General features: G+C 45.4%; 1 protein-coding gene across 2 annotated transcripts in view; it reads right to left on the reverse strand.

Annotated features, from left to right (window-relative positions):
* The window catches only part of DNER (delta/notch like EGF repeat containing), a 337,447-nt gene that overhangs the window by 201,302 nt on the left and 123,858 nt on the right, over positions 1-12,287 (reverse strand). For both annotated transcript variants that reach the window (XM_021076495.2, XM_085000656.1), the window contains exons 2-4: positions 8,592-8,906; positions 5,520-5,614; positions 2,595-2,761 (exon numbers count right to left, since the gene is read on the reverse strand). In XM_021076495.2, the coding sequence (XP_020932154.2) occupies positions 2,595-2,761; positions 5,520-5,614; positions 8,592-8,906 (577 nt within the window). The remainder of the gene's footprint in view (positions 1-2,594; positions 2,762-5,519; positions 5,615-8,591; positions 8,907-12,287) is intronic.

Raw genomic sequence — 12,287 nt, forward strand, 5'->3', positions numbered from 1 at the left:
TTTAATCTTTGAGAAAGAATTCTTTTAGCCATGAATATAACAAATTATTTTTTTAATTGTTCCTCAAAGGAACAATCCATTCCAACCAATGCATGCTTTTCCACGAAATTTTTGGTTAGCCAAATGAACCCAAATTCTGCTGGAGTTCATAAAAGTTCTTGCATCTCAAAAGAATAATTTTTTTTTTCTTTTTACGTTTGTACCTGCGGCACATGGAAGATCCCAGGCCAGGGATCAAATCGGAGCTGTAGCTGCTGGCCTACACCACAGTCACAGCAATGCCAGATCCAAGCCACATCTGTGACCTACACCTCAGCTCACAGCAATGCCAGATCCTTAACCCACTGAGGAGGCCAGGGATGCAACCCGAGTCCTCATGGATCCTAGTTGGATTTGTTTCCACTGCACCACAATGGGAACTCCCTATTAACACTGCAAAGTCTTTCTCTATTAATCTTCACCCCTGCCCCTGATATCAGTTCAAAGTTACAGTTATGCTACAACCAAAAGTAGTATAAAATATAAGATGACATTTCAAAGGTTTATCTTTTGGTAACATCAATGACATTTTAAAAAACAGTGACAGCACATACAGTTTCTTGCAATGTCATAGAGCAGGCTAATCTACTAAAAAGAAAAACTTTAAAGATTACTATAAAATAAAATTGAAACTATTTATCAAAATACACAAATTATTTCCATTTAAATAAATTGTTACAACAGATATGGAAGAAAATAATAGTTACTTGTACTGGGGAATAAAATCTCGATTTGACTGTTGGCAAGACTTCATCACACAATTTCTAACTAATAATCTAGTATCCATTTTAATAGCCAAAAAACGGTCCCAAGTTCAATGCCGTCCTCTCTTGTCCCAGCACGTCCATTCCCTCAAGCTGATTCCTGCTTACTTTCTCTCCACGCAATAAAATCCCTGCCCCCTCCCCAAGCTGGATTTCCAAAGATTGGGAAATGACTTTATCATCAGAGAAGGAGCCAATATAAAATACAACATAAATTCTACAGAGCTGAGCATTCCATTTTACCAGTTTGTCTTCATTATGATATCTGCATCAAACACATGCCCTGGAGAATACATCTTAAGTTTTCTGTTTAATTTAGCAAAATATGTAGGGTACCTCAAAAAAAGATAGTGAAAGTAACCAAAATTTGTCATTTATACTTTCACATCTGTTTGCGCTAAACCTTTCCAACACTCCTGAAACAGGTGCTGCCTCTACCCTCCCAGGCTCTCATCCTCCAGGTGAGGACTGCTGGAATAAATGATTGGGCAGGACCAGGGATTAAGAGCAGGATGCAGCATGCCGCTTGAGGGCATTGAACTGGGATGGGGAGAGTTTAACCTCAAGCTTGTCTTACAGTTGAGGCAGAATGAAGCCCAACTGTAAAAAAAGTAAATAAAAAAAAAGCCCAAATAAAGTAGGTGATGCTATCAGCACACTAGAGGGCTAGAGTTACAAGTCCCACCCCCAGGATGAAGACAACTGGCAGGATACAGAATGTTAAACCAGTGCCAAGGGGGAGGGGGGAGGAAGTGGGATGGACGGTGCTGTTTGCGGTTGGGAGATGCAAACTATTACATTTAGAGTAGATAAGTAATGAGGTCCTGCTGTACAGCACAGGGAACTCTATCTAGTCTCTTGGGATAGACCATGATGGACAATAGCATAGGAAAAATCATATATTCATGTATGTGATTATCATATATATTTATGAGATATATATATGATTGGGTCGCTATGCTGTACAGCAGAATTTACAATCAACTATATTCCAATAGAAATTAAAAAAAAATTTTTTTAAATAAGGAGAAAAAAAAGAATCTTAAATGCTGGGAAAGTCCTCTGGAAACTGCCCAAGGGTTGCGCCTGAGGGCAACGGAAGGGGGAGGAGTGGGGGGACCATGTTTTCTGAAGGTCATTTCTCCTCCAGGGCAGAGAGAGATATCTGCAAACAGCTAACTGGATACGTGGCAGTTAAGAGAAGGTTAAATTAGAGACTTAGCCATGCTCAGGAAAAAAAACAAATTCAGAAATGACCCACGGAGGAGGAGTGGTGTGAGCAAGAGGGACCCCGGAGAGAGCTGTGATTCCCCCAAGTTATTCTGAGTCAGAGGCTCAGAAGCGGTACGTGGCTTGCTAACGTGCTGAGCCCAGAGTCCCGGGTCAGGCCAAAATCAAGTGGAAACCAAGCTTCTTCTGAGACAGCAATATGCTATGCCTCAAGTTGCCCATAATTCCTGGAGAAAGAAGATGGAAGAGTCCAAAATGACACGGAGATTTGGAGCATTAAATGCCAAAGATCACATACCCGTGACGCTTTGGCCAGGACTGGGATACAGTCTCTGGATTCCAGAGCTCACAATTTTCCCATTTTGAGCCACTGAATGGAAATATTACCTTACAGGCCAATTTTGATTAGAAAGCAAAACCCTACCTAAGGTGGAGGAATGATACAGATGGCTAGAATTCAGGTGCTCTGGGCAAAAATTCCCTCTGTACCATCTCTGAACACCAGACTTGTGGTGGGGTTGGGCCAGACGTGGTTTCAGACGCCAGATTTCCACAACTCACCAATGAAGTGATTTTGCCCCAAGGCGAGCATCTCCTCCAAGAGGACCAGGCCCCCGGGAGCCTGGAGGAGGGTCACGCTCCGTCCATCTATGAGTGAGCACTGCCGGAATCCCGTGGCCGTGACCTTCCACAGCAAAATCAGCGAGGCGGTGGCGTCTTGCCGAATTCTGCAAACAGGAACGATGGAAACGGAGAGTCCCTTTCAGACAAACTCATCTTCGAATCAGACCAACAAATTAAAAATAAAAATAAAGACAACACAAACATGCCCAGAGGTACTGGGAAAGAAATGAAATGATCTTCTCAGCAGGTGCCCACTTGACGTGGACTCATGGTCGTTGTTTCCCACAGTTAGACATGTCTGTCTCCCACTTGATCAAAAACATACCACCAAATAACCACATCACTTTGCTGCAGAGCAGAAATGAACACCCACTGTAAAATCAACAATACTTCAAAAAAAAAAAAAGAATGCCATCCAAAAAAAAAAAAAAAAAATATATATATATATATATATATATATATATCCCCACAAAATTACTAATAGATAACATGCATTTGAGACAGCAATTTTTTATCAATATCAATGTTGGGCTTAGAGATGATTCTTTTCCATATCCAACAATACAGGGTCCTGCTTGAATTTATCATAAATGTGCCATAATCCCCAAACCTCCGGAACTGTGCTGAAAAGTAAGGGAAAGTATGTCCCTTGCCAGGTTTCAGACCCCCCTCTGTTTTTTCTCTTGTTTGCAGGATAAAATCCAAAGAAGCAGGTGCCACAGAAGACTAATCCACCCTGGCCTCAGTTCCCTCTCAGCCTCGAACGCTGCAGCTCCATCCTTGCCATTTGGGGCATCAGCAAAAAGGAGCTACTTACTGTCTCTTCCCAGGTCGAGTGCTGCCCCAGGGCCCAGCTTTTTTGCCTCCTCCTCCACCTGGGAGACTTAGCCCATCATCACCTGAGCCCATCATCTCCTCTGAGACCTGCCCTGACCATCTTCCTGGCACCCAGCTGCCCATCCTTCCTCTGTGCTGCCCAGGGAATAGGTCTCAGTGCACAGAGCTTCACCCACCTGAGCAGAGTTTTTGGTTTACAATGGGGGGGGGGGGGAGTTCTCCATAAAGGGTTGAAAAACAATCCAATTCCCTGAATAAGGGAAAGTGTTAGGGGCGGACAACTGCCCCCTCCCCAAGTGAACTGGGCACCCAGAGATCACCGAGCACTCATGCCTTACTCAGCCTGGCTCAGACTCTGCTGCCTCTGACCAGCGCTGCAGCCTAGGACAGCCTTGGGGAACTTCAGAGGTGTTGAGAGAAAAAAAAAAAAGAGAGAAGAATGTAAAAGAATAGATAGCCTCTGTTTGGGAAAAGCATTTTAGGAACTTGTCTGGAAACCAGCAGTTTCAGAATTCATGAATCGTTCTATCTCCAGATCCTGGACTTGAGCTGCAGCAGCCTCCAGCTAACCTTGCTCGTTTCAGACTGGCCCCCACACTCCTGAATTGGCCCTTTCCAATCCTGCGTCTGTTTGTCCTGAAGTCAGCGGTTTTTGTAAACTGACAGACTCGTTGGTTTGTCTTATGCCTGACGTCAAGGGGAGAGTCTGTCAGGAACCAAGGACCTCCGTTCAGTCCTCCGCCTTTCTCCTCGCAGGGCTTGTCCCTATACTTGTGTACAGAGGTATAGTTGCACCACCTCTTAAATTCTGTTAGTATATTGTGCTGCTTCACACCGCACCCTTAAAGCTCTGACCACACGTCTTTTTTCAAGAATCTGAGCATAAGGCATAGTCAGCATTATCAATGAAATGTTAAGTGCTAATAAAATAGTATTATACCCCTTAAAAAAAAAAAAAAGGTCATGGCTATTCAGAGAGTAAAAGAATATGACCTAGACAAGAAAGAACTGGGAATGGTTTCATACTCTTAAAGAAACTGAGTGATCCTAACAGCCTTAGTTCTCAGCTCTGGATGGCTGGGTTTTATGAGCAACAAAACCCTTAGGACAGGGCTCCCCCTGCTGGCAGAACGCAAAGTTGCCTCAGATGCCACAGCTTTCTCGCTAGGAGGACTTCTTCCCTGTGCCTGTTTACCGACCATCCAGGCTTTTCCCAGAAGATGAGTTCAAGGCAGAGGGATGGGGATGCAGAGGAAATGGAACAAGCATTTTCAGGGACGCCACTGTTTGTTTAGAAGGCCAAGTGGGAAAAAATGACTCTGTGTCAGTGAAGAGCGTGTCTCTCGTGCCCGCTGCCCTGGTAAAATGGAGCGGATGCAGCACACCGGCGAACCAGAGCCAGCGCTACGGGTCCCTTAGTCTTCTAAAGTCCCTATTTGGGTGCATGAAGGGCAGGGTGGGGAGTGGCAATTAGTATCATTGGAGAAGGACGGGCAGTGGGGGTTATCAACAGGTGGGGGGTGCTCCCATGCAGCCTCCACCCTCCTCCCCAGCAATGAAGGCACCTGGCACCCCAGGGTGCTAGGTCAACGCTGCTTCCTTGTGCCTCCTCCCCCATCTCCACCAGTGACCATAGGCAAGGTGTGATTTCAGGGAGCTTTAAATGTAAACCAAAACACATTCTTCTCACCTGCTTGTTTTCAAAGAGACAATTGTAATGTTTGGATTTTAAAACTGCAGGTAAATTATGCCTACAAATTTAACCAATGGTCCATTAAACGCTTAAGAAGCTAAAGAATTTTGGAAGCAAAAGTCATCTGAGAAAGAGAAGGGTCTGAGACCGCAGGTCTTAGCTGAGGCACCTGGGTTTCTCATCTCCCACCCACTCATCCAATCCAGCCCACATCTCCAGCCTCACTGTTCTCACTGGACTGACCAGTTACAGACCAGTTCCATGAACAGACACCACCCAGCATACAGCCACGGTTATCGAGCGTAACCACTTTTAACGGAGAGTTTTCTTACTTGACAGAGGTGTTCTGAGGCACTTCGAAGGACACGAGACGGCCACCCGCCGAGCTGTTAGAACTGGCATTCCCACAGGCAATATCTGGAGCCACCTGGTTGGTGGGAGGGGAAGAGAGAAAGATAACCAAAAAGACTAGTTATTGGGGTTAATCATGGTCGAAAGCGAAACTCCATCAGCTGCATCCACTCCATCCCTTTAGATGGTGTTGGGGAATGGCGACCAGAGGACAAATGAAATCTTGCAAACTCACATGAAAATGAAAGCTTTGCCATTTGAGTTTCCAAGATGCGAACGCTTTGTTGAGCACAGTGTGCCAGTTCCCGGGGCGACTGAAAGTGCCAAAAGGATGTTGCAAGGAGGGCGAAAGATGTGTTCCCCTCTCTCCTTCACCCAGCAAGCAGTCACTGGCCTCTGCTCTCTGCTCAGCAGGGGGGAATGAGGGACTAAATGCTTTGAGAACAAGGAGGTGGCCTTTAAGAACTGGCTTCCTCGCAGGGGGTAGGAATCATCATGACCAGGGGAGCGAGCCTTCCATCAAGCAACAGGCAGGATGTGCCTGGTCTGGAAGAACTCGCCCTGTGCGGCAGGGGTCCCAGAGCATGTGCAAAGGCCAGGCAGCTGGGAGCTGGGGACCAGAACTTGATTTTTTTTTTTTATTAGGGGGTCCAATCAGAGCTGTAGCTACCGTCCCATACCACAGCCACAGCCACACCAGATCCTTAACCCACTGAGCAGGGCTAGGGATAGAACCTGCATCCTCATGCATATTAGTCAGGTTCATTAGTGCTGAGCCGCAATGGGAACTCCCCAAACCTTCATTTGTTTTTAATATTTGACTATTTTTATTATCATTTCCACTTTCTTTTGATTCTTCAACCTCTTTTTTTCAGATTTATTTCTTTATTTATAGTGATTTTGATCTTTTTCCATTATAGCTGGTTTACAGCGTTGTGTCCATTTTCTACTGTACCGCCAGGTGACTCAGTTACACATACATGTATACATTCTTTTTTCTCTCATCATCATGCTCCATCATAAGTGACTGGACATAGTTCCCAGCAGACCTTCATTTTTAAGTGGCGTGTTCTGGAAAGTATCAAACTGATGTGTCCCCAAAAAAGAGCTCAAGGGGGAACACTGTGCTCACCAGGAAGCATATTGCTAATGCTTGCGCTGTGTCCAGTGGGGTGCTTCTGACCCGTTTACTGGCTTATCCCGCGCTCACCTCCAGAGCATCGAAATGAAAGTATGCATCGCCACTGAGTTAACTGCACAATACAGATGTTCTCAGCACCTTCACCCCACTCCCAACACACAGACTGTCTGGAAATACATTCGCATCTTCCTCTGGCGCTTTTCACCTGCTTCTTGAACAGCCCAAGAAACAGCAGTGTGACAAGAAGACGAGGCCTTTCTTTTGTGCATTACCAACCGTAAGAGAGCATGTCTTTAAATAAATGGATTGAAATGGCTGCTTGGAGAGACGTTTTCTTTAAAGGACACCTTGATAAACCTGGGACCAAATCTAGTCCACATTCAAGAAATGAGTCCTTCGGCAAAAAGGTATTCAAGTGGTAACTTCAAAGCATCTATTACAAGTCTGAAATCAGAACAAGTTCACAGGTTTTTAGGTAGAATTGAAAAAAAAAAACACTGCCCTACAGTCAAAACGGGGCCTTCACACATTGTGCGGCAATTCGGAGGGGAAAAAAAGTGGGTCAGAATCACCTAGGAAAATAAAACAAGAAATGCTGCCACATCTCTTTTAGAACAATAAGCGAAACGTCTAGACATCTTTGATCTGAAAATGCTGCTCATGGAGTTCTCTGATGGCTCAGCAGGTTAAGGATCTGGCATCATCACTGCTGTGGCTCGGGTCACTGCTGTGCTGCAGGTTTGATCCCTGGCCCGGGAACTTCCATGTGCCACAGGTGCAGGAAAAGAAAAAACAGAAAAAGAAAAGCTACACAAAGATCTATGTGGGTTTTGTTTTTAATTTAAACCACAAAACCTGTAATAATATACAACCATAGGTCAACCATAGGTCTATATGGATGTCACGTAAAAGATATGATACGGAATTACACTCAATCAACGTCACCTCAAACTCAAGATGTGGATTGGTTCCTCAATTCTTTCAGCTAGAAAATTCGTGTTTTACGGTCAACTTTTTTTTAGGGCCGCACCCACAGCATATGGAGGTTCCCAGGCTAGGGCTCAAATGGGAGCTGCAGCTGCCAGCCTATGCTACAGCCACAGCCATGCCAGATCCGAGCCGCGTCTGTGACCTACACCACAGCTCACGGCAATGCCAGATCCTTAACCCACTTAGCAAGGCCAGGGATCAAACCCGCAACCTCGTGGCTTCTAGTCGGATTCGTTTTCATTGCACTACAACGGGAACGCCTACTTTATGTCAACTTTTAAAGGTCTGCTGGAAAATCCTCAGAATGAGATGTTTGATGAGCTTGAAAATACAGTAAGCCAAACCCAGACTGGGCAAGATTCAATAAAAAGAATTAGCTGCTGCCAAAATGAATAAAATTTGGAAATTTCATTCTCAAACGCATTGCCAACATATTTTAAAAATCAATAATAACTTTTTTCTAAATCCAATTGAAGTGCTGCAAGTTACAAAAAAAATAAAACCTAAACAATAACAAACAAACAAAATGGAGCATAAAATTCCACGGAGGAAAAGTAGGTCTGTAACAGAGGGTCTGTGATATGTTCCTTTATAATACTCTTCACTGAGCTGCCTGCCCCTAAATCTAAGATTATCTCGAAGAAATGTGTGTGGATAGCATTCCAGAAACGAACCTCATTCATTTTCTTTCCTTGCTTGCCCTTTTTAATGCTCACAAAAACAATCACAACCAAAAAGTCTCATTGATGTACCCAAGATGTATTTCCCACACTCATGGGGCAGACAAGAAAAAAGTTAGGTGCATCTTTTGTCCAATGTGGAATTCAAGGTCTTCCATTTTATTGCAGGTATTAGAACCACCGGAATTATTTAAACCGTACCAGTTTCTTACATAAAAGCACAAGCACTAAAACCTGCTCACCTCCGCTTGATCCCATTTCATTTCTACAACTTTCTGCCCTGTTTTTGGCTGCCACGTCGGCAGGGTGACGGTCGCCTGAGAGCGGGGCAGGATTATGTCTGGCTCCTGGGTAGCAGGGACAGGCTGAAGCTGTCTGGGTGCCATGGACTCAGTCCAGCCATTGGTGGGGACACTGGGAAGTGCCTCTTCACAGTTTGGACCTTCATAGCCTTCACTGCAAATGCACAAGTAGCCATTGCTGCTGCTGCTGCTGCTGCTGCTGCTGCTGCAGTTGCCATGGCGACACGGGTTGCTGGCGCAAGGATCTGCAACAAGCTGAAAAGAGACCATAAATGGGTCAATTATTCCCTCATTAAAAAAAATTTTTTTAAGTGGTGCTGTTGCTGGGAAATGAGCTCCATGGCTCCAAGCAACTGCTCTAACGGAGACTCTTTTCGAATACACATGTTTAACTACTTGTGCTGTTGGCACCTCCCTGTGTCATCCCCACATTAACCCTTACACAGACAATAGGTGTCCACGAGGAAGTACCCCCCACACCCGGCAGACGGGCCTGCAGAAGTTCTCTGGCCAAGATCGAACCTGTGCCACAGCAGTGACAACACAGGATCCTTAACCGCTAGGCCACCAGGGAACTCCAGGAACACTTATTTAGAGTCACTTTCCAAGGCAAAAATAGTTAAAACTGAGGCTCATTAGGTATATACCAACCTTGATATTTTTAGCTGCCGGTCATGACACAGGATACTAGGAATCTAAATTGAAATCTCCTCTTATGCATCCTGGACCATTGCAAAATTTCCTCGTGAGAAATGACTGCCCAGTGTATCTCCCCTATGGAGGCACCGACCTGTGCCTTCAAATGTCTTACCTGACGAACAATCCATGTTAAGGTGATGTTATTTACCTGAAGGCTTCCAAAATGATCAACCTGCATGACAACTGCAAGCTAGAAGGAGTATGGTGGTGACTTACATTAAGCAGAGTTTTATAAAAGTTTCGACCTCATTGTTTCAGAGGATGATTACAGAGACCTAGGACCCTGCTGGATATGGAAGATAAAAATTCAATTGCATATCTTTAAATGATATTCCTGTTCTAAGTGTTTATCCCTGAGTCCTTTGACAACCTCTGATCTGCCATTTCTTGTCACTGGGAGATGCTACAAAAACGATGTGAATAAAACAACGTAGGGATGCTTCCTTGCAGACAGCCCAGGGGTTGAGGCGTGTTCACAGAGCTTATTCAATTATCATTTGCTTCTGTGATAACAGAAAAATTAGACCTCTATCTGATGTCCCCCTGGCTTCCCAGGGCTGGTAATAAAATAGAATTGAGTGGATAACAGACTACAGAGACATAGGACCCTCAATTTCTCTCGCTGAAATGACTTCCTCCTTAAACACACACGGATAGAATTCTGCGTGGAAAAACAGCTCCGTTCCACTAATTATCCTTGTCAAACAATTTCCAGTAAACTCCTTTAGGAAGATGAAGGGATTGGGGAGTGAATAAAACGAAGCACCAAAAATACCACATTGTTAATTCTATGCTATCACTTGGCAAATCCTTCACAGAATCTCAGATACAATAGACGGAATGGTATCAGCAGAAAATATTGAAAGCGGAAATAATTTTAGATATTCACAGTCTTTATCAAATCAAAGTAAAACCCAAAGTCCTTCCACGACAGACAACGCCCTGCCTGGGCCGGCCCCTTCCTACCCTTAATGTCCTCGCTTCCTACACGTGTTCCTGCTCCCTTGCGCTCTCCCCTCCTTGCCGGCTTTCTGTCCTCGGACTGTGCCAAGGCCATTCCCACCCCAGGACCTTTGCACCTGCTGGGCTCTCTGCCTGGAACGTTCTTCTCTCAGATTTTGCATGGCTCCCCACTTCACAAAGTTCTCTACTCAAGTGTCGGCTCCCCAGGGGAGCCTTCCCTCACTATGAAATCTAAACTCATTCCCTTTTTTTCTCTTCTACAGACAGATGAGCCCCATCGGTGCACGGACCTATCTGCCACGTTCACTGCTCTATTCCCAGCGTGCTGAGGAGCACAGAAAACAGGGTGGGGCTTCTTTGAAAAAGCAGTGAAGAAGTAAAGACAGACCGAGCAATCCTATCTGAACAGAAAGGTGTGAGGAGGGACAGATTGAATTGCTCCTTTAGGCCTGATACGGTTTCCTTGCTTCTGATTTATTTTTTGGAAGGCTCATGGAATGGGTATCACCTCAAGAGAAACAAGGAATTTAATAAGCTAGGGTAAAAAGGGACATGTAAACCACATTCCTGACATCGACTCTTCAACGTCTGTGGCCAGCCTAGTCACAACCTAAGACTTCGAACACCTGTCTCCAAACACAGAACTACATTCAAGTCATTTAAAAAACTGAAGTCCTTACAAAAATCAATTCTGGGAGCGCAAACCTAAAGGACGCCCCTAAGGCCAAGACCACCTGTAGGACGGCCACGGAGGCCCCAGGGCTTCTGCGGCCTCAGCCCACTGCTGGCAATAGCCAGTCCTCAGAGAGGCACCAGAGCCCTGCACAAATCCCCACCTGCTGCAGAGAAATAATTCAAAGCACAGCTGTCTACCATCACACAGCAAAGGCTACCAAGAGTGACATCTACCAGGATGATGGGGTCATTGAGCGTTTTCGAAGAACACTGCCCTATAGCATCTCAGGCGTGCTCACGGGAACTCTGAAACAGCAGGATTTTTCTCAGCCCACATCACTGTCAGGGAACAGAAGGGCAGAGGAACTGAGTGACCATCACAGCCACTGCAGAAGAAAGTCAGAACCGCGACATCCTCTGACCTCCTTCCAAAACTCGTGCTGCAACTTTGACAGCAGTTATTCTCTCTCCCTCTCCCCCCTCCTCCCTTTCTCTCTCCCTCCCTCCCTCCCTCCCTCTCTCCCTCTCACACACACACAAATCTCCATGGAGAAGGCAAAAGATAAGGGTTATGTTTCTATGAGCAAGAGAAAATAAAGATGAAATGTAGGCCAATTAAAACCACTTGAAATGCTTTTTTATTGTTATCATATTTGGGGGGGGTGCGCCCACAGCATATGGAGGTTCCCAGGCTAGGGGTCGAATCAGAGCTGTAGCTGCTGGCCTACACCGCAGGCACAGCAACGCCAGATCCGAGCCGCATGTGCGACCAACACCACAGCTCAGGGCAATGCCAGATCCCCAACCCACTGGGCAAGGCCAGGGATGGAACCTGCAACCTCATGGTCCCTGGTTGGATTTGTTTCCGCTGCGCCATGATGGGACCTCCTTGTTATGGTATTAACAACAACTCAGTGAATCTTGATTAAAGCCTTACTGTACAAAATGAACTGTACCAGGTCCAGGAACAAATGCTAAAAGAAAAACAAACAAACAAAAAAAAGAGGCAGTGCCTTCCCCTATAGAGTTTCCATCCAGTGACCTAGTACGAGCACTAAGAATAACAGCAGCAAAACTAAAGCTACTTGGAGTTCCCGCTGTGGCTCAGCGGTAACAAACCTGACTGGTATCCATGAGGATGCAGTTTCGATCCCTGGCCTCACTCAATGGGTGAAAGATCTGGCATTGCTGCGAGCTGTGGTGTAGGTCACAGATGCGGCTTGGATCCCTCGTTGATGTGGCTGTGGTGTAGGCTTGCAGATGTAGCTCTGATTCGACGCTAGCCTGTGAATTTCCATA

The sequence above is a fragment of the Sus scrofa genome, chromosome 15, assembly GCF_054392235.1.
Source record: "Sus scrofa isolate SSC_HxYL_T2T_F1_AM1 chromosome 15, Sscrofa_HxYL_maternal_Yorkshire_Landrace_v2.0, whole genome shotgun sequence".
Lineage (NCBI taxonomy): Eukaryota > Metazoa > Chordata > Mammalia > Artiodactyla > Suidae > Sus > Sus scrofa.